Source organism: Dermochelys coriacea, chromosome 11 (assembly GCF_009764565.3).
Source record: "Dermochelys coriacea isolate rDerCor1 chromosome 11, rDerCor1.pri.v4, whole genome shotgun sequence".
Taxonomy (NCBI): Eukaryota; Metazoa; Chordata; order Testudines; family Dermochelyidae; genus Dermochelys; species Dermochelys coriacea.
The window spans coordinates 60,444,382-60,469,222 of record NC_050078.2 but is presented as its reverse complement, the minus strand read 5'-3'; the positions used below and the strand labels follow the sequence as shown (position 1 = coordinate 60,469,222).

At 45.3% G+C, this 24,841-nt stretch overlaps 3 protein-coding genes across 6 annotated transcripts in view; 1 reads left to right on the top strand and 2 right to left on the bottom strand.

Annotated features, from left to right (window-relative positions):
* FLACC1 (flagellum associated containing coiled-coil domains 1) overlaps nucleotides 1-9,067 on the top strand; it is a 33,808-nt gene extending 24,741 nt beyond the window's left edge. Inside the window, exons 13-15 of the mRNA XM_038422077.2 lie at nucleotides 439-528; nucleotides 4,746-4,855; nucleotides 7,560-9,067. Of these exons, the coding sequence (XP_038278005.1) occupies nucleotides 439-528; nucleotides 4,746-4,855; nucleotides 7,560-7,638 (279 nt within the window). The 3' untranslated portion in view covers nucleotides 7,639-9,067. The remainder of the gene's footprint in view (nucleotides 1-438; nucleotides 529-4,745; nucleotides 4,856-7,559) is intronic.
* LOC119863520 (caspase-8-like) lies at nucleotides 8,501-23,863 on the bottom strand. Of its 4 annotated transcripts, none has more exons than XM_038422072.1 (9): nucleotides 23,642-23,863; nucleotides 19,543-19,925; nucleotides 17,227-17,332; nucleotides 15,716-15,854; nucleotides 15,566-15,616; nucleotides 13,716-13,783; nucleotides 11,874-12,009; nucleotides 10,208-10,709; nucleotides 8,501-9,346 (listed from the first exon to the last, which is right to left on the bottom strand). In XM_038422072.1, exons 2-9 carry the CDS (start codon nucleotides 19,845-19,847, stop codon nucleotides 9,211-9,213), a joined length of 1,443 nt encoding a protein of 480 aa, XP_038278000.1. In that variant the 5' UTR covers nucleotides 19,848-19,925; nucleotides 23,642-23,863; the 3' UTR covers nucleotides 8,501-9,210. The 4 variants fall into 4 exon arrangements, with proteins under 4 accessions (XP_038278000.1, XP_038277998.1, XP_038278001.1 ...); XM_038422070.2 differs by having other exon boundaries at nucleotides 15,716-15,878; nucleotides 23,642-23,843; XM_038422073.2 differs by lacking the exon at nucleotides 23,642-23,863 and adding an exon at nucleotides 21,431-21,544.
* The window catches only part of LOC119863564 (caspase-8-like), a 32,323-nt gene continuing 30,810 nt past the window's right edge, over nucleotides 23,329-24,841 (bottom strand). Inside the window, exon 10 of the transcript XR_006278083.1 lies at nucleotides 23,329-23,340. The gene's annotated coding sequence lies outside the window, so the exon portion shown is untranslated. The remainder of the gene's footprint in view (nucleotides 23,341-24,841) is intronic.

Genomic DNA, 24,841 nt, shown 5'->3' with positions numbered 1-24,841 from the left:
TGGCATTTTCCCCTCCCACCCATGCTGGCCTCTGTTCTAAGGAGTAGGAGGGGTGTGGAACACTGAAGTTTTGCACTTTGTTTTGAAGGTGGCAGATTATCTTGAGAGGCCTCTAGGTAAACCAAATCTATATGTGGAGAGTTTATGCTTGTCTCTCATCTATCCCAATTAAGTACAAGGACAGCATGGGTAACTAGTTGGCCCCTACCCATAGGAACAAATCCAGCTTATAAAAGCATCATGAAAACCAGGGCAATGGCATGTCTGTGCTTCTGTTCAGACCAAACCTCTCCCACATGTGATGCAGACAGTGACACAGGTATTGGGGAGGGATAGCAATGACTGGGAGAGGCTGATGGGGGCTGCAGAGTACATTGGGCTAGAGAGAGAGGAGCCCATTTTATCCAAGTGAATGTGTCTGTGTTTTATCCAATCAAGTCTCTGGAAGCCGATTTGAAGGAGAAGGACCAAATTCTCCAGGCTCTCACCACAACGATGCAGAACACTCACGGGGAGCTTCAGAAAGAGGTGGGAGAGCGTGTGTGAGGTCATTATGGGTAAGGCTAAGATTTTGTCATGGATATTTTTAGTAAAAGTCACTGACAGGTTGCGGGCAAAAAAAGAAAAATTCACAGAAGCTGTGACCTGTCTGTGACTTTTACTAAAAATATACCTGACAAAATGGGGATCTGCAGGTCCCCACACCACCTGCAGCAGGGCAGCTGCGCAGGGGCTAGGAGCTGCCTGCAGCAACTGGGGGCTGTAGGGTACCCCTGGCACCTGCAGCTCTGGGGATCCCCTACTGCCCATGGGGGGCAGGATCTGCAGGGTACCCCAGCTTCCCATGTCGGCCAGGGGCTGTGGGGTACCCTCGTTGGTGGCAGGCTGGGAGCTGCAGGGGTTCCATGCCACCGGGAACTTGGGGGTTCCTCCGCTGCCACCAGTGGCCGGAGACTCGGGAGCCCTCTGCCGGCGGGGACTTGGGGGCTGCCAGAGGCATCCATGGCGGCTGGGAGCTCCGGGGCTGCCAGAAGTAGGGTACCCCACAGCTGCCTGCCCCTGCTGGACCACCGCAGACTGAAGTCATGGAGGTCACTGGAAGTCACGGATTCCGCGACCTCCGTGACTAAATCGTAGCCTTATTTATGAGTACGGAAAACGGGCCTCCTGTTCATTCCTGTGGGCTCTCTTGAACAGCTACATTCCCTTCTTTATGGCACATGGGGCTTCTTGGATACCAAGTGCTGCTGCTGTTCTCCAGCTTCGAAATGCAGTTGACATGTAGCATAAAATACCTTTCTTCTTCCCTTCCCTTCCCTTCAAAGGCGGGCTGTACTTTGGCTGCTAAGAAAGGGAGATTATTGACAGTGCATCTCACACTTAACTGTACAGTTCCATCTACTGAACAATGCCAGTATCCTGACCTGGGAATTTGCTCCTGACCTGGGCCATGTGCCAGCAGCTAGTGTCTTGATGGCAGTTGGTCACCCGGATAGGGGTGTGTGTCAGGTTGGAAATATGCCTGCACTAGTGCGGATAGATGGGGATGAGGGCTTGGCTGTGATCTCTGCTTGCAGCACACTGTCTGTTCTTGGAATAGTCAGTCCAGGCTTGGAGGTGACCTTTAGCTTCCAGAATTAAGAGGACAATAGCAGATGCTAAGGAATAGGAGTGGCATGTGCTGTGGTGAGCAGTGCTATGGCAAGTCTCTCTGCAGGGTTTTCTGTTTCTGTGCTGAGCTGGATGGCGCTGTAACTAGAGCATCTCCCTCCCCTGTAGGGAGAACAGGATGATTCTGTACTTAGCCCACTGAAATCCTGATACAGCTCTGACCTAAGTACCAGGACAGTCCAAGTGAAGATAGAACCACATGGCTCACATGTATTGTAGCACAGACAATATCTAAAGATCAGTTGAGGTTTGCAGACATCTGAAATATTTCAGAGTAGCAGCCATGTTAGTCTGTATTTGCAAAAAGAAAAGGAATACTTGTGCTACAGCTCACGAAAGCTTAGGCTCAAATAAATTTGTTAGTCTCTAAGGTGCCACAAGTACTCCTTTTCTTTTTATCTGAAATATTGGTGTACAAAGGGCAGGGTGAAGAAACGGGTTTTCAGACTTACCCTGAATTCCTTTGACCTTATGCATTTAAATCAAGCCCTTAAAATGCAGTTTTACTTTGAAAAGAACCCATGTAATGACGACACCTTCCTCCTCAGTAGATCTGCTCCCTACTGCTCAGTCAAATCTGCTGATTTTAGTAATAGCGTTGCTGCTTTCTCATCTTGCTAATACTGCAGAACCAACACGGCTCTGAGGGAGAGAGCTGGGTTCCCTTCAGATTTCTTAACTCCTTTTAAATATTAGCAGCTGTGCAATCCACTTGACAGCAATATGGTTAGTCAGGTGTCACTGAGAGCATAGACTGATGGCCGTCACTTTGCTTAGATGTCACAGGGGCTCTGATTTGACTTGAAAGTAATCTCTCTGGTCAAGGGGGTGTTTGCAGGGCTGGCAGTTAAAACATGGGTACCATTTGCCAAACCAGTTTAGGTACTAAGGAGCCTATGCATCACTGAGTTTCAATGAGACTTGGGCTCCCAAGTACCTACATCTCTTTTGAAAAGGGGATTTAGGCTCATAGGTCACTTTTAGTTACTTTTGACGCTGTTACCTGCTGTATTTTACCTTTTAAAATGAGCACCTTTGGTCTGGGAATTATTGTAACAATGCCTTTGATTCCCACGTTTATCATCTCCATTCACTTTTCAGAGCAGAATTGCACTTTGTTGTGCTAGAAGCAGTTTCTTGAGTCTGGATAAGGTTGTCTCTGAATTTTGGTTTATTGGAGGAGGAGCAAATGTAAGGTTGTTTAGTTGTTGCACAAACAGCATTCCAGCACATGGCTGTGTGCTCATGAGTGATGTGTTAAGGTTGGGGTCAGAATTGTACAGTTAACCTTTGGTGGGAAGATCCACGCCTTACAGTGATTGGGGTGAGGTTATTGATGTGTGTACTGATTCATAGCTTTTAGACAAGCACTTGCATACTTCAACTGTTACCATCCAAACCTTGTTGTCGGCCAATTTTCTTTTTTCTCAATAAGCGCTAAGGGAAATAGTGTTGGGGTCTGGAGGACAAGGGTATACATGGTTGAGGGCAGGAGTTAAGGAGGGTGTTAAGAGTGTTGGGTGAGGCACAGGATGGTTTGAGACAGACTTTCGGTAGGATCCATGTGGAGAGTCATAAATTAGGAGTCTGGTATGGGGTTCCAGCAGGAGGTGTTAGGGGAGGGGAACCTGTTTGGGGAGTTAATGAGTGTCCTCAAGATATTTGCAGGCTGCATGCAGAGGCGGGAGGGTGTAGGCCAGTGATCCCTGGACCCTGGAGTTTCTCTGTTCTGACGGAATCCTTTTTGACACTGGTTGGGAATTCCATGGCAAAATGAGGCCTGTCACCCAGTGTGCAAAATTTTCCCCTGTGCTGAGGAGGAAGGGGGATGTGTGTGTTGGGTGCAACTTCTAGAATCTCACTTTGACCCCTCACAAATCGAGACATCCAGAATTAGTGGCCATGTCAGAAAAGGTGGGCTGTTTTTGCACTTCTGAAGCCAATTTTCAGGTGGATTGTTTCTGTGCATTTCTTTGACATTATTAATATCTGCTGCTGGATTCAGCCTTTAGAGCGGGGGGTCCTCCTCTTGGTGCACAGAACAGAATTTGCACTAATATTATAACAAATGACCCGGAGAACTGTTCTGCTGTATGCTGTAGGTCCTATACTCAAGTAATAGCTGACTGACCACTTAGCTCACGAAAGCTTATGCTCAAATAAATTTGTTAGTCTCTAAGGTGCCACAAGTCCTCCTTTTCTTTTTGTGAATACAGACTAACATGGCTGCTACTCTGAAACCTGACTACTTCTGTAGCTCACCTGGTAGGGGCCTATGCTTTTGATGCAAGAGGAGCTGAGTTCTATCATCACAGTTGCCAAGAAGTTTCTAGACACCATAGCATTCAGCACACTGCTAGTGAAATTACTAGAGGACCAAGGATTTGTTACAATACAAATGCCAGTTGGCTGCATGACCCGTTCGGTTATATGTCTGAGAAAGATGAGGGGATTCCCTTCCCCGCTGTGCTTGTGATGAATTTTCTATAAAACCAGGAGTAGCTGTACCAAGGATATGCTGACAGACTCTTAACTGTAGTGATGCTCTGATTATTGCCCTCTGGTTAGTTATAAGTAGGGTACATCCTGCTACAAGAACACTAACCAGTGGCATTCTGTTTGTAGAGAGATTACTGTGGTGTTCACTTTAGAAGCAAATGGGAAATTAAAAGCAAGTGTGACTGAATATACCGTGTTGGCATGTCAGCCTTTTGTGACTGGCTACCTGGGATCCCACTCCGTTAGTAATGAGTCTTTCTATTGCGCTCTGATGCTGCACCACCACAGCCCACCTTTTATACTTGTCTGTGCTATCTAACCCAGGATAGAACTTGGGCTACTTCAAACCTGGGAGCATTTGACCATTCTAACATCGAGCTTGGGCTGTTCCTATAGCAGAACAATTGATTTGGAGGAAGTGTGGAGTGGAAGGTCTTTGCCGACTTAGACTGGTCCAGACTGATTTCTGTGTTTCTCAGTCATCCCTGCTGTCTTGTGTCCTGCATTGTGTAAAACAACTGATCCTGTCTGGGTACAGCAAGTGAATTACTACCTGGTGCTCCTTTTCCCCCCAGAAAAGCAACCTGATGGAGTTGGAGAAAAACATTCAACAGAAAATTTCGGCAGTTGAATTAAAACACCAGCTCAATATCACTTCCTTGGCAGATGAAAATGCCATTCTGAGGTAGGAACGAAATCTACGTATTTCAGCCCAGATAGCTTCAACTAGCAGCAACCAACTATATGAGCGTTTACTAGTTCACTCTTTTTAATCATTCTTTCTTACACTATGAGGCTTTGTCAGTTCTTTCATTCGCAGTAACAGCTGATTTTTATATCCAAACATTCTCATGCAAGTGCCATCTGCCAAGCAGTTTCAGCAGAGCTGCGCTGCCCAGATGGTATATGCATTCCCCCTGCTCAAACTTGGGCACCTCAGAAAAGCCCCACAAGAAGCTTAGACAGCCTGTCAGCTTCCAGAACATGGGCTTTGCAATCAGTGCAGCTGCATGCAATTCAGCTTCTGTCTTCTTCATTTTAGTGAGTAGGGCTGCCTTTATTTCCCCCTCTCCTGGGTCTCTAGGACCTTCAAGTCAGGCCAGCTCAGTAGCTGAGCCATACGGATAGACAGTACATTCTGTGAGGACAGTGAGTGTCAATTTAGTCCACATTGTCCTGTCTCTGTGCAGCATTACATCTGCAACCCTGTAGCCTTGTAGCAGCCTAAAGGAGGTGACTGATTGTCCCAGTTTCACAAGGATTAGCTCAAATATTTTTTTAGATAATGTCGTGGTATCACAGGAACTTCATTCAGGACACCTGAAATGTCCCAGTTTTTATTTAATCAGTCAAATATTTGGTTTATTTATAACAACAAAATGTTTAAGACACAAGATTATGGAGCAGAATGTGCTCGGTTTCCACAGGGCAGTCTGTTCTTGGTAATGTGTTTGAGCAAAAGAACAGTTTCTACACATCTGAGCTCTCAACAGAGAGAATGTTAATTATACTTGTTCGGTGTTTCATAATAAACCCATTCTGACACACAGTTACTGGAAAAATCCTCCCCTCCAAGCAATATGCACATCAGTGAGGCAGAGGCTGGCAGTAGCAATGCCAGCCACATTTTTAAGAGTACACTTTTTTCATGTGAAACAATTATGCAAACCCTATCAAAAGTATCCCAGTCCTTTAAAATAATGATCACCTACAGCATAGGAGGTGCAGGAAGTGAAAATAACCAGTCTGGTTTCACTAAGGTGAGTGAAGTGTAAAGAAAAAACAAATGGAGATGACAGGGTTAGAGTGTTTAAAATACATTTTCTAGTTCTAATAGATAAGATGGTGTTAACACAAGAAAAAAACCATGTGTCTTTTGGAAGGAGGGGAGGAATTGTTTCCCATTCTTGGTCATTAATCTCCGTTCCCTTCTTGAAGCTACCACTGTCCCAGTTTACTGGAATTGATAAAGGGAGAGTATGCTGTGAATTGCTGGCCTTCCACTGTTCAGTTTGGTGGCTTCATTTTAACTCATCAATGATCATTCTCATTTCTTACTGTGGAACATGGCACTCAAGTTCTTTCAAGTTTACTTAAGATCAGGGCTTTAGTTACAATGGAAATAGAGCTTCCACTTGTGTCTCGGAAAGGAAACCCACGTGTGGAGGCTGTGTGGGAGCTGAGCATGCTTCCTATTGTGTGAGAGATCTGGGGACAATCAATAAACTGATCATAACTATGAGTCTGCTGAAGTCAATGGAGTTGCACCTGCTTATCCAGCAGGCTTTAAATTCTGTAGCCTGTATAGTAACTGTAGCCAATGCTTCTTTACTTTATTCATTGATGTTATGATTAATGTATGTCATATTTAATCATTATAAGCTAAATAGAGTTAAAATGTAGGATTATAGAAGTATGAGACTCATCAGTATGTGGAAAGGATAATCGTGTATTCGATATCTAAGTAGGGCTGAAACCCAAGACCTACAGGCTGAGGCCTGTAAATTTTTAGCTTAGCCATACTAGGCAACAGAGTTAAGAAATGCTAATATAAAGAATAACCTGATGCCCTAAGATTATGGGAAAAGATATACCAATGGGTGATACTGCAAAAAATTAACAGAGTAATTTTTTGCTTACAAGATAGTCAGTAGTTACATTTTTCTAACACATGCCCTAACTGCAGGGTGCACAATGTGCGTAAATGCTAATGAGTTATAGACAAAAAGAACAGGAGGACTTGTGGCACCTTAGAGACTTACAAATTTATTTGAGCATAAGCTTTCGTGAGCTACAGCTCACTTCATCAAATAAATTTGTTAGTCTCTAAGGTGCCACAAGTCCTCCTTTTCTTTTTGCGAATACAGACTAACATGGTTGCTACTCTGAAACCTGAGTTATAAACAGAATCACATTATAAAAGAGGGTGCCCAGAGCAGGAAAATTGAGTTCACTATGGGAAACTCCAGCGGGAACCATCCCTCTACTGATGATCAATCCATGAAAGATCTATCAGATCCTAACACTATTGTTAAGGATGTGAGTAAAACTATATTTGTAACTTGTGTATATCTATATAGAATTTCTATATGCTTGAGTAATCATAACTTTAGCAAAACTTGTAAAACAGACTAGACCGTGTACTTGTGAATGTATATGGTCACTACCCTTGATCTTTGTGTTCCTAGAGACTCTAAATCTGAAGCAAGCAGCAGAGGTGATTTTCACTCTGTTAAGCTTGAAACTAGCCACCAGAGCAGAACCCATGGTGGTGTACCACTACATTACAAAATTCACTTTCAGTAAAATAAAAGGCTACATAACGGAGGCAGATGTGAGTAGATACTCTACTATCCCTTTTGTAACACTTCCCCTTCCTATTCCCACAGACGCAAACTGATCACAAAGAGCGAAGAAGCATATAACAAAAGAGTCCAGCGAAAGAGTCGGTTATCAGGATTGCTCTAATGGGAATGTGACCTTGTTACTAAGGGAAACTTGCTGATGATGGTAAATCCAAATGTAGCAATATGTTCAAGTTTATTTTCCATTTCTGTAGGCAATGCCAAATCTGCAGTCCCTCACTCTTCCAAATCAATCAGTCATATTCACGGTGTCCTATTTTTGTCCTGTCATTTCCATTTTGCTTTGTTTCCAGAGAGAGCGATGGATGCTGGCCCCAAGTATGTGTGCTGCACTGATGCTCAGCTAAATCCTATCTCTGCTCAAGCTCTCTCTCTCTTACCAGGACAGGCTGGTGTGGTATAGATGAATGGGTGCTCAGAGGCTAATGTTTTTATCCCTCTTGCTAATCTATACTATAGTTATATGCTACTATAAATGGGGATGCTGCTCCTTCCAGGAAGTCAGACTTCTAGTCAGAGTCCTTCCTACACTTGGCTGAGGCTGTATGGAATGGACAGCTAACTTTGCTGTTGCTTACCTTTATGTTATTTCACTGGCAACCAGTCTTTACCTTGTAATTACATCAAAGCTCGTAAGCCCAGCAGCGCTTGGAGTCCTATCTACCAAGGGAGGTGTTGCAAAAAGTGAGTGTGGTGATTGTGTCTATTGGGCATTCTTCAGTGCTCTGGTACTAGAAGTAGGATTTGAATACCAATGAGGTAAGTAAATTTTTGTCCCCTGGCTGCCCAACCACTTCAGGCTTCCATAGAGTTGCACCTTCACAACTGACTTAATTCTTAAGCTGCTAAAAGCAGATGTTCTGAAAGATGGATAACAGAGGCTCTTGCTGCCACTGTCTGACTGGCTCTACTGGAGAGCAGTGTGTGGAAGCAGAGAGTTAGATTTATTGAGAACAGAAGCTGAATAAGTCTAATGGACACTTTATTAAGAAAAGAAGTTACTATTAACCTGCCTGACCATCAGTGCTTTGAAAAGGCACTTCTGGTGTAAGCCCTTGCCATATACTTTCAATTTTTTTCTCCAATCTATCCTATTGGACTAAAATTTGTATAATTATTTTCAGGGAGAGAAAATTTTCTGAAACTTACTTTTTATTTTTTTTACAAGCTGATCATAAACTACATGTGTGCACAACCCTAAACTTGATTCTAAGTTAGTCAGTATCTTGTTTTCCAAATCTGGTAGATAGTTCTCCCTGAAAAATACATCATTTGAGAAAGTGGCTAAGTGCCTCTATATTAATACCTGCTATCATCTACAGCAGTGTTTCTCAACCTTTTTGATACCAGGACTGGCTTCCTCCCTTCCTAAATTGTCAGGGAGATATCAGGGACTGGTGCTGGTCCACGGACTGGTCACTGAGAAACACTGATCTACAGGCACTGAGCTATCCAGCAACCTGGTTGTACTCACAATTCTGGTAGACTACAAAAAGTGAACACTTCTAATGAAATAGCCTGCTCTCTGGAAAACTACATTTCAAAAAAAGGTATGTTTTTGTTCCCACGCTGAAAGCACATACTGAAAGCTGTAATTTTCTAACAAACTAAAGCCCAGAACTGACGCAGACTTTCCCATAGCAGATTTCAAGTTGGGGTGACTACAGTTCCCTGTTCAGTTGATGGGGAAGATGAGTTTTTTCCTGAGTGTGAAACTGGGCTGTGGCATCTGCTTCCCTTGGTTCAGCCTGTCATTCTTCCTGCTCACTTCCCGGTTCACAGCCGTCAGGATCGAGAGAATATCCTCTCCTCTGCCAAAAAATGAGAATCTCAGCATTAGCAACAGCAAAGGGGTTCACCTAACCTGCTGTCCACTAATACCTTTTGATTGCTTAAAGATGCTACTACATTATCCCATATCAAAGCCAGCAATGCTTGCTCTGGGTAACGACCAAATAATGGATTTACCTTTATTATGCTACACTGAACAACTTACAGTTCTTGATCTGCGATTGCTGTCTTCTAAAAGAGTGAGTTGGACCCTATTCAGGTCTTTCTCTTTGTATGTATGTAGGAGCAGTGTGTGCGTGAGAGTCTCTCTATTATTTTATACGGAGCGAGACCTGTTTCTGTGTGTACAAATACACGGGTGTGTAGGAACATGCTCCCATCCCCACCTCCATACATATATCCCCAGATATCTGCATGGGATGCAATTCCCTTATATAGGAGACAGCAATCACAGATCAGTTTAATAGGATTTTATATTCTACATGTGTGTCACTGCTTCATCCTCAGATTTACACAACACCTGTATCAATGAGGGTTGTGGGGTACTCTGCCTACAATCACTCCAGGTGAGGCAGAGGTGTGCAGAGAACACCCAAGCACCCCACTAATTGCACCACTTGTATAAAGCCTTGTCTACACAAGAAGCTAGCACTGGTTTAACTTGTCAGTTTAAAAACTGATGTAGGTAAGGGTATCTTCACAGGTATTTGCACCTATTTAACTAAATCACGGCTTAAATTCAACAGGTGCAATTTTGTACAGACAAGGTGTAAAGCTAAGAATGAAGAGGTGACAAAATGTATGTACATACATAAATCAGTGTTAAAGCTTTTATGAATAAGATAGCTGTAGCTATAGGAGTTGAAATCAGTTGTACTAACCGTGGACAGCTCTTCTCCAAGTGCTCGCACAGAGATTGTATATACCAAGTGCCCTGGGTTGTGCTTCTGTAGGACACAAAATCCTTCATGGTGGCCATTCCAAGCAGAAAGTCTGCCTCATCTGGAATGCACTCCAGCTGAAATCTTGCATCTGCCTCTACAGAAGAATCCAGCTCTGTAGAATCTGTTTCTATATGTACCCCTTTCTGGAATGTGTCCCCTTGGCAGGCCTGAATGAAGAACACTTTTGGTTTTCCAGCAAGTGAGGGGCAGTTCATGCCAGTAAATGAAGTGGTTAGTTCCTGGATAGATGTTTCCTGCCCATCAATACCAAATACGATGCCTTTATCACCATGGGAGAGGATGCAGCAAACAAAGCAGTCCCGGTCCTGGTGGTCCATGCTCCTGTACAAGTGCACTGTGTGACGGATTTGCTGTGCAGTGAGGTCTTTGTACTCTGCTATCTCAAAGTGAAGTTTGGTAAAGACCTTTCTCAAAGCCACTGGAAAGTAAACAGAAGGAGCAATGGGGGGGAGACATTTTGTAACTTTTACTAAATAAATTAGTCAGTCACTAAAGAGAATTAGGCTCATGCTTTCCCCCACCACCCTTATACATTTAATTCCACACTCCCCCCCCCCCCCCCCAATCACTTATGTTTTCAGACTCGGAATTTATCTCAGCAATGAGCAGGAGAGAGGAAAAGAGGGATCTAAGGGCCTGAACAGTAGTGAGCTGATATTGTCAATATTTTCATTAATAACTTGCATGATAGAGGAGAGACCATACTTACAAAATTTGCAGATGATCTCTTTCTTGAAGTGTGGTGCCCAGAACTGGACACAGTGCTCCAGCTGAAACACTACCAGAACCGAACAATCACCTCCTATGACTTATCTACAACCTTCCTGCTAATACATCCCAGAATGACATTTGCTTTTTTTTCCCAATAGCATCACATTGTTGACTCATTAAATTTGTGATGCAGTATAATCCCCAGATCCCCTTCTATATTACGGCTGCCTAGCCAATTATTCCCCATTTTGTATTTAGGCATTGGATTTTGCCTTCGTAAGTGCATTCTGGTTACAGTGTGTATGGTAACACCCATTGTTTCATGTTCTCTGTGTGTGTATATAAATCTCTGTATTTTCCACTGAATGCATCCGATTAAGTGAGCTGTAGCTCACGAAAGCTTATGCTCAAATAAATTTGTTAGTCTCTAAGGTGCCACAAGTACTCCTTTTCTTTTTGCGAATACAGACTAACATGGCTGCTTCTCTGAAACTTGTCATTATTGAATTTCATCTTACTGATTCCAAAACAATTCTACATTTTATCAAGATCATTGTGAATTCTAATCCTGTCCTCCAAAGTGCTGGCAACCCCTCCTACCTTGGTGTCAGCCACAGATTTTACAGTCGTACTCTCTACTCCATCATCCAACTTGTTAATGAAAATATTAAATAGTATTAGATCCAGGACAGACCACTGTGGAACCCCACCTGATATATCCCATCTCAGTTTGACAGTGAACGCTGTGATAACTAGTTAAATAAATTTCATACAGTAGGCCAGACCTCTTCCCCTCTCTCATATTACTCCAATTTCCCTGGAGTTTATAGATATGCAAACTGCGTCTGAATTTTTCTTGTCCTTGCTGTACCTGCATCGGCATCTGTTCCTTTCCGGTCTTTTATGTTTTGAAGTTTAGGCACCTCTGATCTTGCTTTTCTAAAGTCATGATTGTTCAGGATCAGGCAGATTCCACGGGGCTGGCTACTCATTTTGTACATGTCAGGCTGTTCGGGAAAACAGATGAACAACAACCCACAACTTGCACTGTGGCAACCAGTCATTCACATTTCATATACTCCTGCTGCATGTTCAATGGGTTCAGCCTAATGCCCAGTTCCAGTGCACAGCAGCTGGAGAGCTGCACTAATGGGGAGCCAACAATTCTCCCTACACCAATGTCTCTTTGTTGCAGGCTCTGTGCCACCTGTTTCCCTCCTTGGTGTAGGGGGTGTGCTGAGGCCAGGATGCTCCATCAGCTACTTAGTCACCGTGGCTGCAAGTGACATAACTTAGGGGCATTTGGGGGGGGGTCTCTCTTCCGCCTACCTCAACCACCATCTTCTCTCCTCACGTTCTTGCGCCATCTCACCTATCTTTATCCTCACACAAACCGCTCCTTCCCCGCTGTCTGATGTACAGGCCTCACCATCCCCCTCAGTTACCCCTCCAAACATTCCCTCACTGCTCACTTCACACCCATTCTTCATCCTGCCCGTTGTCTCCCTTGTTTTTCAGTCTGATTGCTTTTGCTTGTACCTGCCCATTTCCTTCCCCTCAGCCTTTCCCTGACTCTGCTCTTCTCCACTTTACATTTAATTTTTTCCACCCTATCTCTCCCCCACCTTGCTCCTCGCTCCCACTCTCTCTGTCCAGTTCAGTCTCCTGCCCTCCCCATTCTCCTAGATTCTCTCCCCACCTCCTGTGAGGTCTCACCCTTGGATCGCTTCCCACCATCCCTTAGTATCTTCCCCCATTGGAGCCACCCCTGATAGTCTTTCTCCTCAATCATATCCTGCATGCCCCAGATGACTCTCCCCCATCACACAGCTCCCTTGTGCTCCAGCATCCAGGCCCTTTCCCCACTCTACTGCATTACATCTCCCTCTGCCTTAATTCTGCCTCCAGCACCTTCCATGGCCACCTCCTGGCAATGTTCACCCTCTGCCCCCCAGCCCGTGTTCTACATGCAGCCCAACCCCTTCCTGTGGCCCCCTCTGCTCCCCTCACACGGCCCTGTCTCGTGATCTTCCCTCTCACACCTATGCTCTCCCTTTCCCCCGTACTCCTAAGCCTTCCTGCCTCGGCCAGGGACCCACAGCAGGGGGACAGGCAGAGACAGGGCTATTTGGCCAAGAGCAGAAGGGAGTGTTAGTGCCCTCTGCTGTCCAGAAGCAGAACTGCAGGGTTTACAGCTAAAGGAGAAATTTTACTACCTGAATTTTTTCTCTCCTCATTCGTTACTCAAAGCTCATGCCCCTTCCTATGGCATTTGGGGGTGATCCAGTGTTATTTCTGGAGGCTCCAGGGCTAGGCTGAGGTGCCATCCTTCAGCTTTGGACACCCGGCTGCAAGCCCCAGCAAAGCTCTTTGCCTCCCCAGCTCCTCAGAGTATTTCTGGTAAACATTAGGGACAGGTCCTGGGCTTCTGTGAATTTTTTATTGCCTGCAACTTGTCCCTGACTTTTACTAAAAATACCCATGATAGATTCTTAACCTTAATCATAAGAATCCCCCAATTCACAGCCAGAGGAAGGGGAGCTGTGTAGGAGCCCCCACACACCTGGCAGGGACTGGATCCTCTCAAGGTTTTGTTTTCATAAACAGACAGATCTGTCTGCTGCTTGATACTCTCACTGCCCACCATCTGCCCTACACAACAATATCCCACATACAGCCAGATCCCATAAAGTAACTTTTAATCCTGATTTACCTGCTGGATTTCTTCGTGGTTGCCTGGAGAATCCGATGCAGTCTGAGAAGGCCAAAGGCTGTCCTGGACTAAAATAATCCAGAAAGAGACAATGAGGCATAGAACTAGATAAAGCATAAAATTTTATCATCTGGGAAACTGTTACTTTTTAAAAGGTCCACTAGTCTGCTCTTGAGACACGTGTGTAATGGCTGTTAGCAGCAATGCAAGTATAATGAATAAATGCTATCTTCTGGCTTCAGTAAGGTGTGTGGGGGTTGCAAAAAGTGTTGTGTTTCAGAGTAGTTGTACTGGAGTAAAACAACATAGGAATTGATCCTGTGCCAACTGAAAAAAAAAAAAAAAAAAAAAAAAGGACAAAACTGCTCAATGAATTCACTGGGAGCAGGAGCAGGCCCCTAATGCTTTGCTTCTTGTGTAACAAGGTACGCTGCTAGGATAATAGCTTTTTATCTAATTGGCTTTTCATCCACTCTCACAACTGTGCTGACAAGCCAAATACTGAACTGGTAAAGCTATTTATCCAATAGGAATTTCAACTGCCCTATCTACTGTACTGACAAAAAACAAATACTGTACAGGTAAAGCATGAATTTTCTATGCCTCAAGAATGGCTGAAAGCACTTACAAACTTGTAAGTGAGGGGCTTTAAACTTGTAAGTGCTTTCACTGTGCCTCAAGAATGGCTCCCTAGTGCATAATGGTGAAAGCACTTTTAAAGCGCTTGTAAGTGAGCAGCTTTAAAATCACATGGCCTTTTTGCACAGACCCTGACTGCTGTATCCATAGTACCCCATCCCTTTCTGGCAAACACCAGTTTACCTCTATGATATCAGCCCACCTGCCCAAGTTTGTTGGTGTATGAAATATTAAAATCTCCCTGCCTCCAGGAATGGATTTTGGAAGTTTCAGTGTGCCACCACCAAAAAATGTATACAGTGAAAAATAATATCTCCCTGGCAGCTAGTGTTCTTCAGCTATAGATCACAAAATACTTTTTTAAAAGGAGATCATTATCATTATCCCCCACTTTTCAGAGTTGCCCAAGGTCACACAGCAGGCCACAGGCAGAGCTGGTATTAGAACCGAGATCACTCAAGTCCTAATACAGTGCTCTATCCACTAGGCCACATAGTCGGCTGGGGAGGTAAAGACTTCTTAAAGTTCTTAACTAGATACACTGGTATTAAATAGATCATTTCTTTCCTTGCACTCCTTGGGGCCCAGAGCCTGCATCAGTATCTGATCATATACACTCCCTGCATCTGTGCAGCATCTTAGTGAAGTCAATGAGACAGCACATGGATCTATGTTCATGGAGCCTGAGGCAGGACTACACCCTGCACGTAAAATAAAATACCTACTAGAGACAGTAGGCATCTCTGATACTCCTTGCATATTCATTGCAATAAAGAGCATTTTTTTAAAAAAAAAAATCTCACTAGAGTAACTATGAAAAATAAGGGGCTTTAAAACAGTGCGTTTGGTTAGGCATGATCAAATACACCTTTACCCTGATATAACACTGTCCTCGGGAGCCAAAAAATCTTACCGCGTTATAGGTGAAACCACGTTATATTGAACTTGCTTTGATCCACAAGAGCGCGCAGTGCCCTCCCCCCCCCCCCCGGAGCACTGCTTTACCACGTTATATCCGAATTTGTGTTATATCGGGTCACGTTATATTGGAGTAGAGGTGTAAATAGAGCTCATTTTGTAACTATATATAAAGGTGAGACAAGACAAGTAGATGGCTTAAAAAGAATGTGATGGATGTGGGAAAAAGAGGTGAAAATGCATTAAGAAAGTTCTAAATGGCATCTCTTTGGAAGCTAATCTGTGTCAGTTACCTTCAGAGACTCCTGTTTGGCCTCCATGTCCTTCCGTGATGTACATTTCCACTGCATACGAAAGAAATCCATTGTTTAGCTATAGATGCTTAGCACATTAAACTGATGTGTCAATTCAAAAGTAACTGATGTGAAAAAGGCCATTTTTACCATTTCGCTCTGATTCATACTCTTCAATTTTCTTCAGAAGGCTTCTGTCAATTTTCTCACAAATAGTCTTGAGGGTTTCTAGGTTTTCTTCTGCCAATAGTCCCTTCTTCTCCATCTCAATGAAAACATTGATCAGTGTCTGGGCAATTAGAAAGTCAATTTCCTGTTAGAGATAGAATTTACTTTCCCTCCACATTCTCCATTCTAGAGGCTCCTCTTCTTGTGGAGCCATATTCCTAAGAGGCACTGATCATCCTCCACACCACACCACTGTAAACGGAGGCTACTCAGATCCGGGTAGGATGGGGCCCACAACGGTGATCTCATATTTATACAGCGCTTTTCACTTAAAGGATTCCCATGGGGCATTACAAGCACTAACTAATGATTGCTTAACTACTGGAATCCCTACCTCATTCCCCGCCTCCCCGGAAACGGTGACATCCCCCTCTTCAGTTCCTAGACTGAGGCATGGCCAGGCAGCTCTGCATGCTGCCTCCACCTTGAGCGCCAGCTCCACAGCTGCCATTGGCTGGTAATGGTGTCTACTGGCAGAGGCAGCATGCAGAGCTGCCTGGCCACGCCTCTGCCTAGGAGCTGAGGGAGCGGGATGTCACCGCTTCCGGGGAGCCCCAGAGGTAAGCGCCAACCAGAGCCCTCACCCCCTCCCACACCTGCTCCCAAACTTCTGCTGCTGCTGCTGGGGGAGAAGGGTGCGATGGCCTGAGATTGCCCCAGCAGCAGCCAATGCAACTGGTCAATGGGTTGCCTAAACTGCTTAGGCGGCCCCAGGCCAGCCATACCAGCTGCTGCAGAAGTCACAGACTCCATGACAAACTTGTAGCCTTAAAAGGTAGTGTGCTTCAATAGTTAGGGCACTAGGCTGGGAGTTGGGAGATGTGGGTGTCATTCCTGGCTCTTCCACTGACTCACTGCACCTGATTGAGTAAATCACTTAATCTCTGTGCCTCAGTTTCCTCATCTATAAAATGGGGATATAGTGCTCACCCACATTCGTACAGCACTTTGAGGTCAATGGAAGCAAAACACTAAGTATTATTATTTTATGGACTGATAATCCTTTTTGATAACCAGTTAATCAAAAGAAATGGCTCATAAGTGTCTTGAGAAGAATGACAGCAACTTAACGGGAGCCGGTGACAAAAGCACTCTGCCTGTGTGTTCTATCTCTTCCCCTCTACTATCTCTATCTTATCTATTTAGATTATAAGCTCTTCAAGGCAGAGAACTGTCTACTACTTACTTTGTTTACATAGTATCTAGCACAATAGGGCCGCAGTCTGGACACTACAGTAATAAACATGATTAATAATAATGAAGCAAATAAGCTATCTAGTCCATAGCCAGAAATATTGCTTACTGGAGGTGAGGGTAAGGAAAGTGGTGTTAAGATGTGGAAACATAGGGTGGCCATTCCCGAAGAAGTCCTGTTCTCCCACTACGCCCTAAACAACTTCTGGATCCGCTAAAGGCAATGAAACAATTCTTACTATCTCATTGTCCAGCTTGCACTTCGGAAGCTCTTTCATCAGAAGAAATTTCAAAGATTTCAACTCATCTGTTGTTATGTTTTCTGAGAGCTGGAAGAGCAGGTACCTGGAGGGAAAACAGGGAGTTGCTTCGCTCAGTATGATCAAGTTGGTATCCTAGCTTAATTTAATATTGTGCTGGCAAGCTAATGAGAGCTCACTAGAAGCATATATGGCACAAAATGTGAAAATGGTATGATATACACACACACAAAATGTATTTTTTCCACATAGACACAAATGTTAACACAAAGGAAACTGATTTTTTTAACTTCACTTGGTCCCAGGACAATATAGAATTCAAACATGGTTCTTTTTATGCAGCCAAAATGAGTTAGTTTTTAAAAACTAAGTTGAGCTGCCCAACAAAAACCCAATATAGGCTGATGGCTTTTACAGTTCAGTTATTAGTCAATGTTTTTTCTCAGTTTTCATCACTTACCAGGAACTCCCCAAGTGCCTAACCTGCTATAGTCTATGATAAATACACTGAGACATAGCGGATCAGTTTACACTGCAGTCATATTTATACTGGCAGGTGAAAGCCCCCAGAGATGCTTTGTTCCAGGTCTATCTTACAGCCAGCATCAAGACCCTCAATGGAGCTGAAAAACCTCAAACTGGGACCATTCACATTTGAGCTATGTGTGTATGCATGTATTTTAATCAAATTCATAGAACAAAATCCAAAGTTTGTCCTGCAGCACTGCAGAAGCAATGTAACTTGCAAATGCACCAAAAGCAAGTATGGATCTTTAAACATCTGGGATCGTTAAACAGCTTTACAGGATGCCACTGAACTACTGACAGACAACGTTAAAGGCAGATGCTGGTAGAGAAGTGTATCCGCCTTTACTGAAGTCTCAGGACAGAAGCATACACATTGGTGAGAGGGAAGGGAATGGAAGGAAGGATGGATTTGCATTGTGTGCATGTTATCTCAGACCACACCCAGGGACTACTGTACAGCAGTCTCCACTCAGTCAATGAGCAATAAGAATGGATGGCAAACTCAAAACCAGAGCTGGGCAGAAGTCATGTGGGGGCCTTTAAGGAATGGTGCTTTTCACTGTCTGAAAAGGTTGTCTGAAATGCAGGTTAATATCAGTATGGGAGGCAGACAGCTGCTGTATATTCTGTGCATGATACCCTTCTCTTAGGAGCAAGCAGCTAATCTAACCCAACCGGCTCTTGAATCAGGAGTGTACTGAACTGTCCTAACTAGACAGACAATGAATACAGGCCTCCTGCCTCAGTTTCCTTATAAATCCCACCTTACAGCAGTTACTCCCCATGCTCCACATCAAGGAGAGCCATTTATATCAGTCAAGTGCACTCTCCTTGAATTCCAGCCTGCTGAGAAGAGGAATTTGTTTAATTAGGAAACAAAGATGCTGGTTTTCATTTTCAGGCTCAGGCCAGACACACCCACAACTCCAATTGAAACACTGTACAGAATTGGGCCCTAAAGTGTTTAATGTCACATATCAAGAACAGGAGTTTGGTTTTCTGAAAATAGGATGCTCTCTAGTCTGAGCACTAATACTATGTAATCCTCCAATTTAAATAAACAGCTGCAGCCAGATCCTGAGTAAAACATGGCAGAGCTGAGAAGGCAATAGTGCAAACATTTTTACTGCTTTTGCAGTTCTTGGTCCTAGTGCCCCAATTTGTGAAGGCCTGGCCCCTAATATAAAGTAGAGCAGCCTCAGGGCTGCTCTATATTCTGTCACCAACAGTCATTCTAGCATCTGGACACAAGGGCAAGCAAGTCAAGCTCATACCATCCAGGGATTTCCCCCCATTCTAGGAGAATCCTCAGATGGTCACTTATGCCACATGTAAATCTGCTTTGCCCTGTTAGAACAATGCAAATGCAGACTTAATGGGTCTGAGAATCTCACCCCTCCCCTGGGATGAATTACTGTTTTCAATCTACTACTTAAAGGAATGCACAATTTACTCTTATTTGTAAGTTGTTTGTTATATCAGTGTCAGACTCGCATACATTTACTGTACATTAACATGCACATTAAGGTAGCAATTGATTTATACACATTATGCAAAGAGATTGCTTAACTGTTTTGCAGACTTAATGTGGCTCCCATTAAAGTCAATGGCAAAACTTCCATTGATTTCGTTGGGAAGAGGCTGAGGCCGTCAGAGAGCACTTATAGACAAATCAAAGGTACAAAACATGTGCAAATCATTAACATAATTTATACTTAATTTTTCGAGGCATTAGATCCCCCACCAATACTATACAGAGCTACCCACCTGAACTGAGATACCTTTGCCCTCCCTGGAATTTGAAGCTCCCTCTCCATCTCCTCTCTGCTGGAGCTCAGTTTATCAGTTAGGAGGTCTATGCGGTTTATCCTGAACAGCAGCTCCTTTAAGAAGGACAGATTGTCTTCCTCCATCATGCCCTTTTCCTCGAGTGCTAGGAATAAGGCCTCAGGATCACGGATGCCTTCCTGCTTCCGCAGTGGGATATGTTCAAGGCTTAGAAACTTCAGAGCCATCAGGTCTTCTGTGGCCAGAGCCTCACTGATGGTGTAGAGGAGCTTGTGGAAGTCCATCTTCCTCAGACAGCTGACAAAAGGTTATTTCAGTCGTAGATAAAAGGAAAGAAGGGTCCTAAGTGGCCTCTGTTTAGACTGTGAATAAGAAAACAACTGCATGGATCTGGTATCACAGCAATTTGAAAATAGGCTCATAGTAAACTTTGTACCTATTGATTTTTTTCTTTAATTGGTCCCTTGGAGCTGCCATGCCTTTATTCATTCTAGCATTAGGATTGCATACCAGTGGGTCATCAACCTTAGTTGAGTACCTGCATCTAGCAAATGCCAGTACTTGTGATGCTGGAGAAAATGGACCCTCAAGGGCTTGACATCCTATACCCACTGAAGTTAGTGATAAATCTCAATTGACTTCTGCACAGCTCCCGGAAGCGGCTGGCATGTCCCTGCAGCCCTTAGATGCAGGGGTGATCAGGGAAGCTCCACATGCTGCTCCCACCCCCAAAGCTGACTCCACAGCTCCCATTGGCCAGGAACTGTGGGGACAGCGTTGGCAGGCATGGGCACTGCGCAGAGCCACCTGTCCGTGCCTCCGCCTACTAACCGGACATGCTGGCCACTTCTGGGAGCAGCGCAGAGCCAGGGCAGGCAGAAGGAATCTGCCTTAGCTCAGTTACGCTGCCGACTGGGAGCTGCCAGAGGTAAGTGCTACACAGCCAGACCATGCAGGCCAAACCTTCTCCTGCACCCCAACCCCCAGCCCCAGGTTGGAACCCCCTCCCACACCGTAATGCCCTCGCAGATCCTGAACCACCTCCCACAGCCCCAACCCCCTGCCCCAGCCCTGAGCCCCCTCCTGCACCCCAAACCCCTCAGCCCCACTCTGGAGCCCCTCGCTCCCCCCCTGGCACTCCAACCCCTGCCCCAGCGAGTGAACATGCGAGAGGGTGGGGAAGAGCGGGGGGGTGGGGTTGGAGTGATGGGGGGGCGGGGCAAGAGGGTTGTGTTTTGGCCGTTAGAAAGTTGGCCAGCGGGTGCCGTCCGCACTATTTCACTCGCTTACTGCTGACCCCAGCCCTTTGGGGACAAGGCAGGGGAGGGCCAGGAAACGCCACCTCTGGGTGTAATCTGAAAGAGCCCCCCCCCCCCAGCATGAGCCCCGGCCCTTAGGCAGCACTTCCCCTCGGGCGCCTCTAAAGCACTTCACCGCGGGGTGGGGCTGATGAGCCATTATCCCCATTGTACAGCGGGGGACACTGAGGCACGGGGCGACACGGGGCCTTGCCCCAGAAGCCGGCAGCGGCGCCAGGGCCACCAGGCTGCGCCCCGGCTCCAGGGCCCCGGGCACTAGGCCGCGCTGAGCTGGAAGAGCCTCTCGCCAGGCCCCCCGGGCGACGATAACCCGCCCCGCCAGCGCGGCCCGCAGGGCCCGGAAGCAGCGCGCCCGGCCCGCCGGCGCAAGGGGGCGCTGTCCCGCTGCAGGCCCAGGCGGGGGCGCAGCCCGCGCGCGCTCCAGCCCCCCCGCAGCGGAGCGGCCAGCCCTGCCGCCCCGCGCCCGCGCCCGCCCCCTAGCGGAGGCGCCGCCACGGCGCCCTCGGCCGTCTAAAAATCCCCCCCCAGCAGGGGGTTCAGCGCCTCACCCGCCCCACACGTTCGCCATGCCAAATGGGGGGGGGGGCGGGGGCAGGGTTCTGCCCGCCGAGCCCTCGGGAGGCCCAAAAAGCCAAAGGGACGCGGCCCCGCCTTTGAACCCAAGCCCAGCCCCTCGCAGAGGCGGGGCGTGGGGGTGGGGGGCAGAGAAAGGCGTGCCGGGGCCCACGTGGAGCGCCGGCTGGGCGGTGGGAGCGTGGCGGCCCCAGCGGCTGGCCTTGGGGGCCGCGTGAAAGGAGGCGCGGGGTTCAATTGGCCACCCCCCCCCGCCCCGGGGTGCCCTGGGCGTTTTGTTACCCTTGGCCGGGGGCGGGGGGGGGGGGTGCGGAGTTCCTGAGCCTGACTCAGGTGCAGAGCTAGGCCGGGCCGTTCACCGCGAGCCTTGGGGGGTCGTAGCTTGAGCCCCAGCCCCTCTTTCATTACAAATTCAACCCTGAGCAAATGGAGAGTTTCAGAGGAGCAGCCGGGTTAGTCTGTATTCGCAAAAAGAAAAGGAGGACTTGGGGCACTTTAGAGACTAACAAATTTATTAGAGCATAAGCTTTCGTGCGCTACAGCTCACAAAAGCTTATGCTCTTAATAAATTTGTTAGTCTCTAAGGTGCCCCACGTCCTCCTTTTCTTTTTGCAAATGGAGAGTGTGATTTTTGTCCCCCTCCTTCCCTCCCCCCCCAATTAAAAAAGTATGGGAGCATTAACAACGAAGTCGCCAGCGTTTCTCCGCCCTTTGCGTTTAATAGCGACTATAAACCCAATAATCCTCCCCTCTTCCAGAGTTACCGGATTAAAAAATACTTGAATTTCTAATTTAAAACAACACAGGGTGGGGAGGATTTAACTGCCCAAGGTTTTCAGGCCACCATAAAGAAGCCAAGTATGTCTTTTTCACGTTAAGAAAATCAACAACAATGAAGCATTTTATCGCTGAAGAACACAATTAAAACAGAGTTGCATATCAAGTCAGTTTACAGCAAGCTGTATCCTAGTGACTCTCAAACTTTTGTACTGGTGACCCCTTTCACATAACAAGCCTCTGAGTGCGCCCCCCCCCTTATAAATTAAAAATACTTTTAAATATATTTAACACCATTATAAATGCTGGAGGCAAAGCAGGGTTTGGGTGAAGGCTAACAGCTTGTGACACCCTCCCCACGTAATAACCTTGTGACCCTCCCAAGGGGTCCCAACCCCCACTTTGAGAACCCCTGCTGTACCTAGTGATTATCATCAACTTTTGATGAATGTCTTTCTTCTGCAGTAAAATGGATTAGACACCACATGCCAAATATCAAACTCCTTAGTTAGTCCTAGGGATGAATTTAAGCATGTACTTAAAGTTAAGCACATGGCTTAAGTGCCTTGCTGAATCAGAGCCATACTCCTTACTGATGAAACCATCAGTTCTATATCTTAAAGGAACATCCTCTTATTTGATGCCTAGTGTCTTATTTCCCATATCACTATAGAACCTTCTGTGTTGCCAAAAAAAGATTAGATTGTGAGCTTTTTGGGACAGGGATCAGCTTTTCTTTCTGTAATTGTACAGCACCTAGCACCAGGGGATCCTAAGGGCCATGGTAACACAAATAAATGATAACAGTAATACTTTGCAGGATATAAACAAATAGATTATTTTTAGTTTGTATGGCATCCTGCCTCCATGCCAGGGGTTGGACTTGATGACTTCTCAAGGTCCCTTCCAGCCCTCTATTTCTATCAAGAAACACTCAATGATTGCTACTACACAAGTAAAATTTCTGTATTTCAGATTTTTGCACTACAAGCAGACTATTATATGCTGCTGTCCCTTAAAAATAAATTCTGCCCCTATTTTTATACAGTTGTTCTTTGTTCCTTGAAACACAAGTGATCAATCCAGTCCTTATTCACACACACTCCCACTGATGTCAATGAGCATTCACTAGAGTTAGTGAGAACTGGGAGAAAGACCTCATGATTTGGCCTAAAATATTAATAAAAAATATTACCCTAAGATTAATAAAAAGTACAAATATCATTTCAGAAATAGCTGGCAATGTGTGGCTTGCAATGAGCCTTTTTAGGCTGGAACAAAATTGCTTGTGAGCAATCAGAGAGAGGTACCTTACCAAAATGACAGCTGTATATTCACAGGCAGCATGAGTCACCTTTGAAAGGGTACCAACCGTCCGAAAGCCAGTTCCTGAGATACTTGGTACTTACGTTTTAACTACAAAGTTGTCCCACCTCACGGTCTTCGCTGCAATCAGTTCTCCAGGCTGCTTTTAAAGTTAGTGGTAACTCAGCCACATTTTTATATGAAGGCAAGCAGTATACACACAATTTGACTCAAGACTTCCTGGTCGCCTGGATTGCTGATGGGAAGTGTTATGCATCAAGACGCATGTTTATTCTTGTAATCACATTGCTTGAGCAGTATGTTTTAAGGGGCGTGGCACTGGGGAGCCAGAGCCTCGTAATGTCATTTCCTTCCCTACCCCCACCCCCAAAAGATACAGTACCCGGAAATCCTAACACGCTTGTGTGCCATTTCACCATATTTTCAAAATCATAAACAAGGGCAGTTTAGTGGCATCTGTTTTAGGGCTGTGGCACACTCAAAAGTACACAGTTTTGGCAGGTTGTTTTAAATGTGTGCTGGTGCCATTATGGCCAGCTTCTGACTCAACAACAGTGACTTGCATAGTCCACAGGGGAGTGGCTTTTTTTCAATAACTTCGTGTCTGAAGGAGCTGAACAGTCTTCAGATATGTTAAGGACTGTTATAAAGAGAACTGTGATTAGTTGTTCTACAAGTCCACTGAAGGTAGGACAAGAAGCAATAGGTTTAATCTGCAGCAGATAATTAGCTATTAGGAAAAACTATAAGGATAGTTAAACTCTGGAATAGGCTTCCAAGGGAGGTTGTGGAATCGCCATCTTTGGAAGTGTTTAAGAACAGATGGGAAAAACACCGGTCAGGGACAGTCTAAGACAGTAGTTCTCAACCAAGAATACATGTACCCTGGGGGGGGGATGTAGAGGTCTTCTAGAGGGTACATCAATTCATCTAGACATTTGCCTAGTTTTACAACAGGCTACATAAAGAGCACTAGCAAAATCAATACAAACTAAAATTTCATACAATGACTTATTTATACCGCTCTATATACTGAAATGTAAGTACAATATGTATATTCCAGTTGATTTTATAATTATATACTTCCAATTAAATTAGAAAGTAAGCAATGTTTCAGTTCTAATGTGCTGTGACTCTTTATATTTTTAAGTAGTTTTTAAGTGAGGTGAAACCTGGGGCACACAAGACAAATCAGACTCCTGAAAGGGGTACAGTATCTGGAAAGGTTGAGAGCCACTAAGGTTTACATGGTCCTGCCTCAATGCCGGAGGCTGGACTTGATG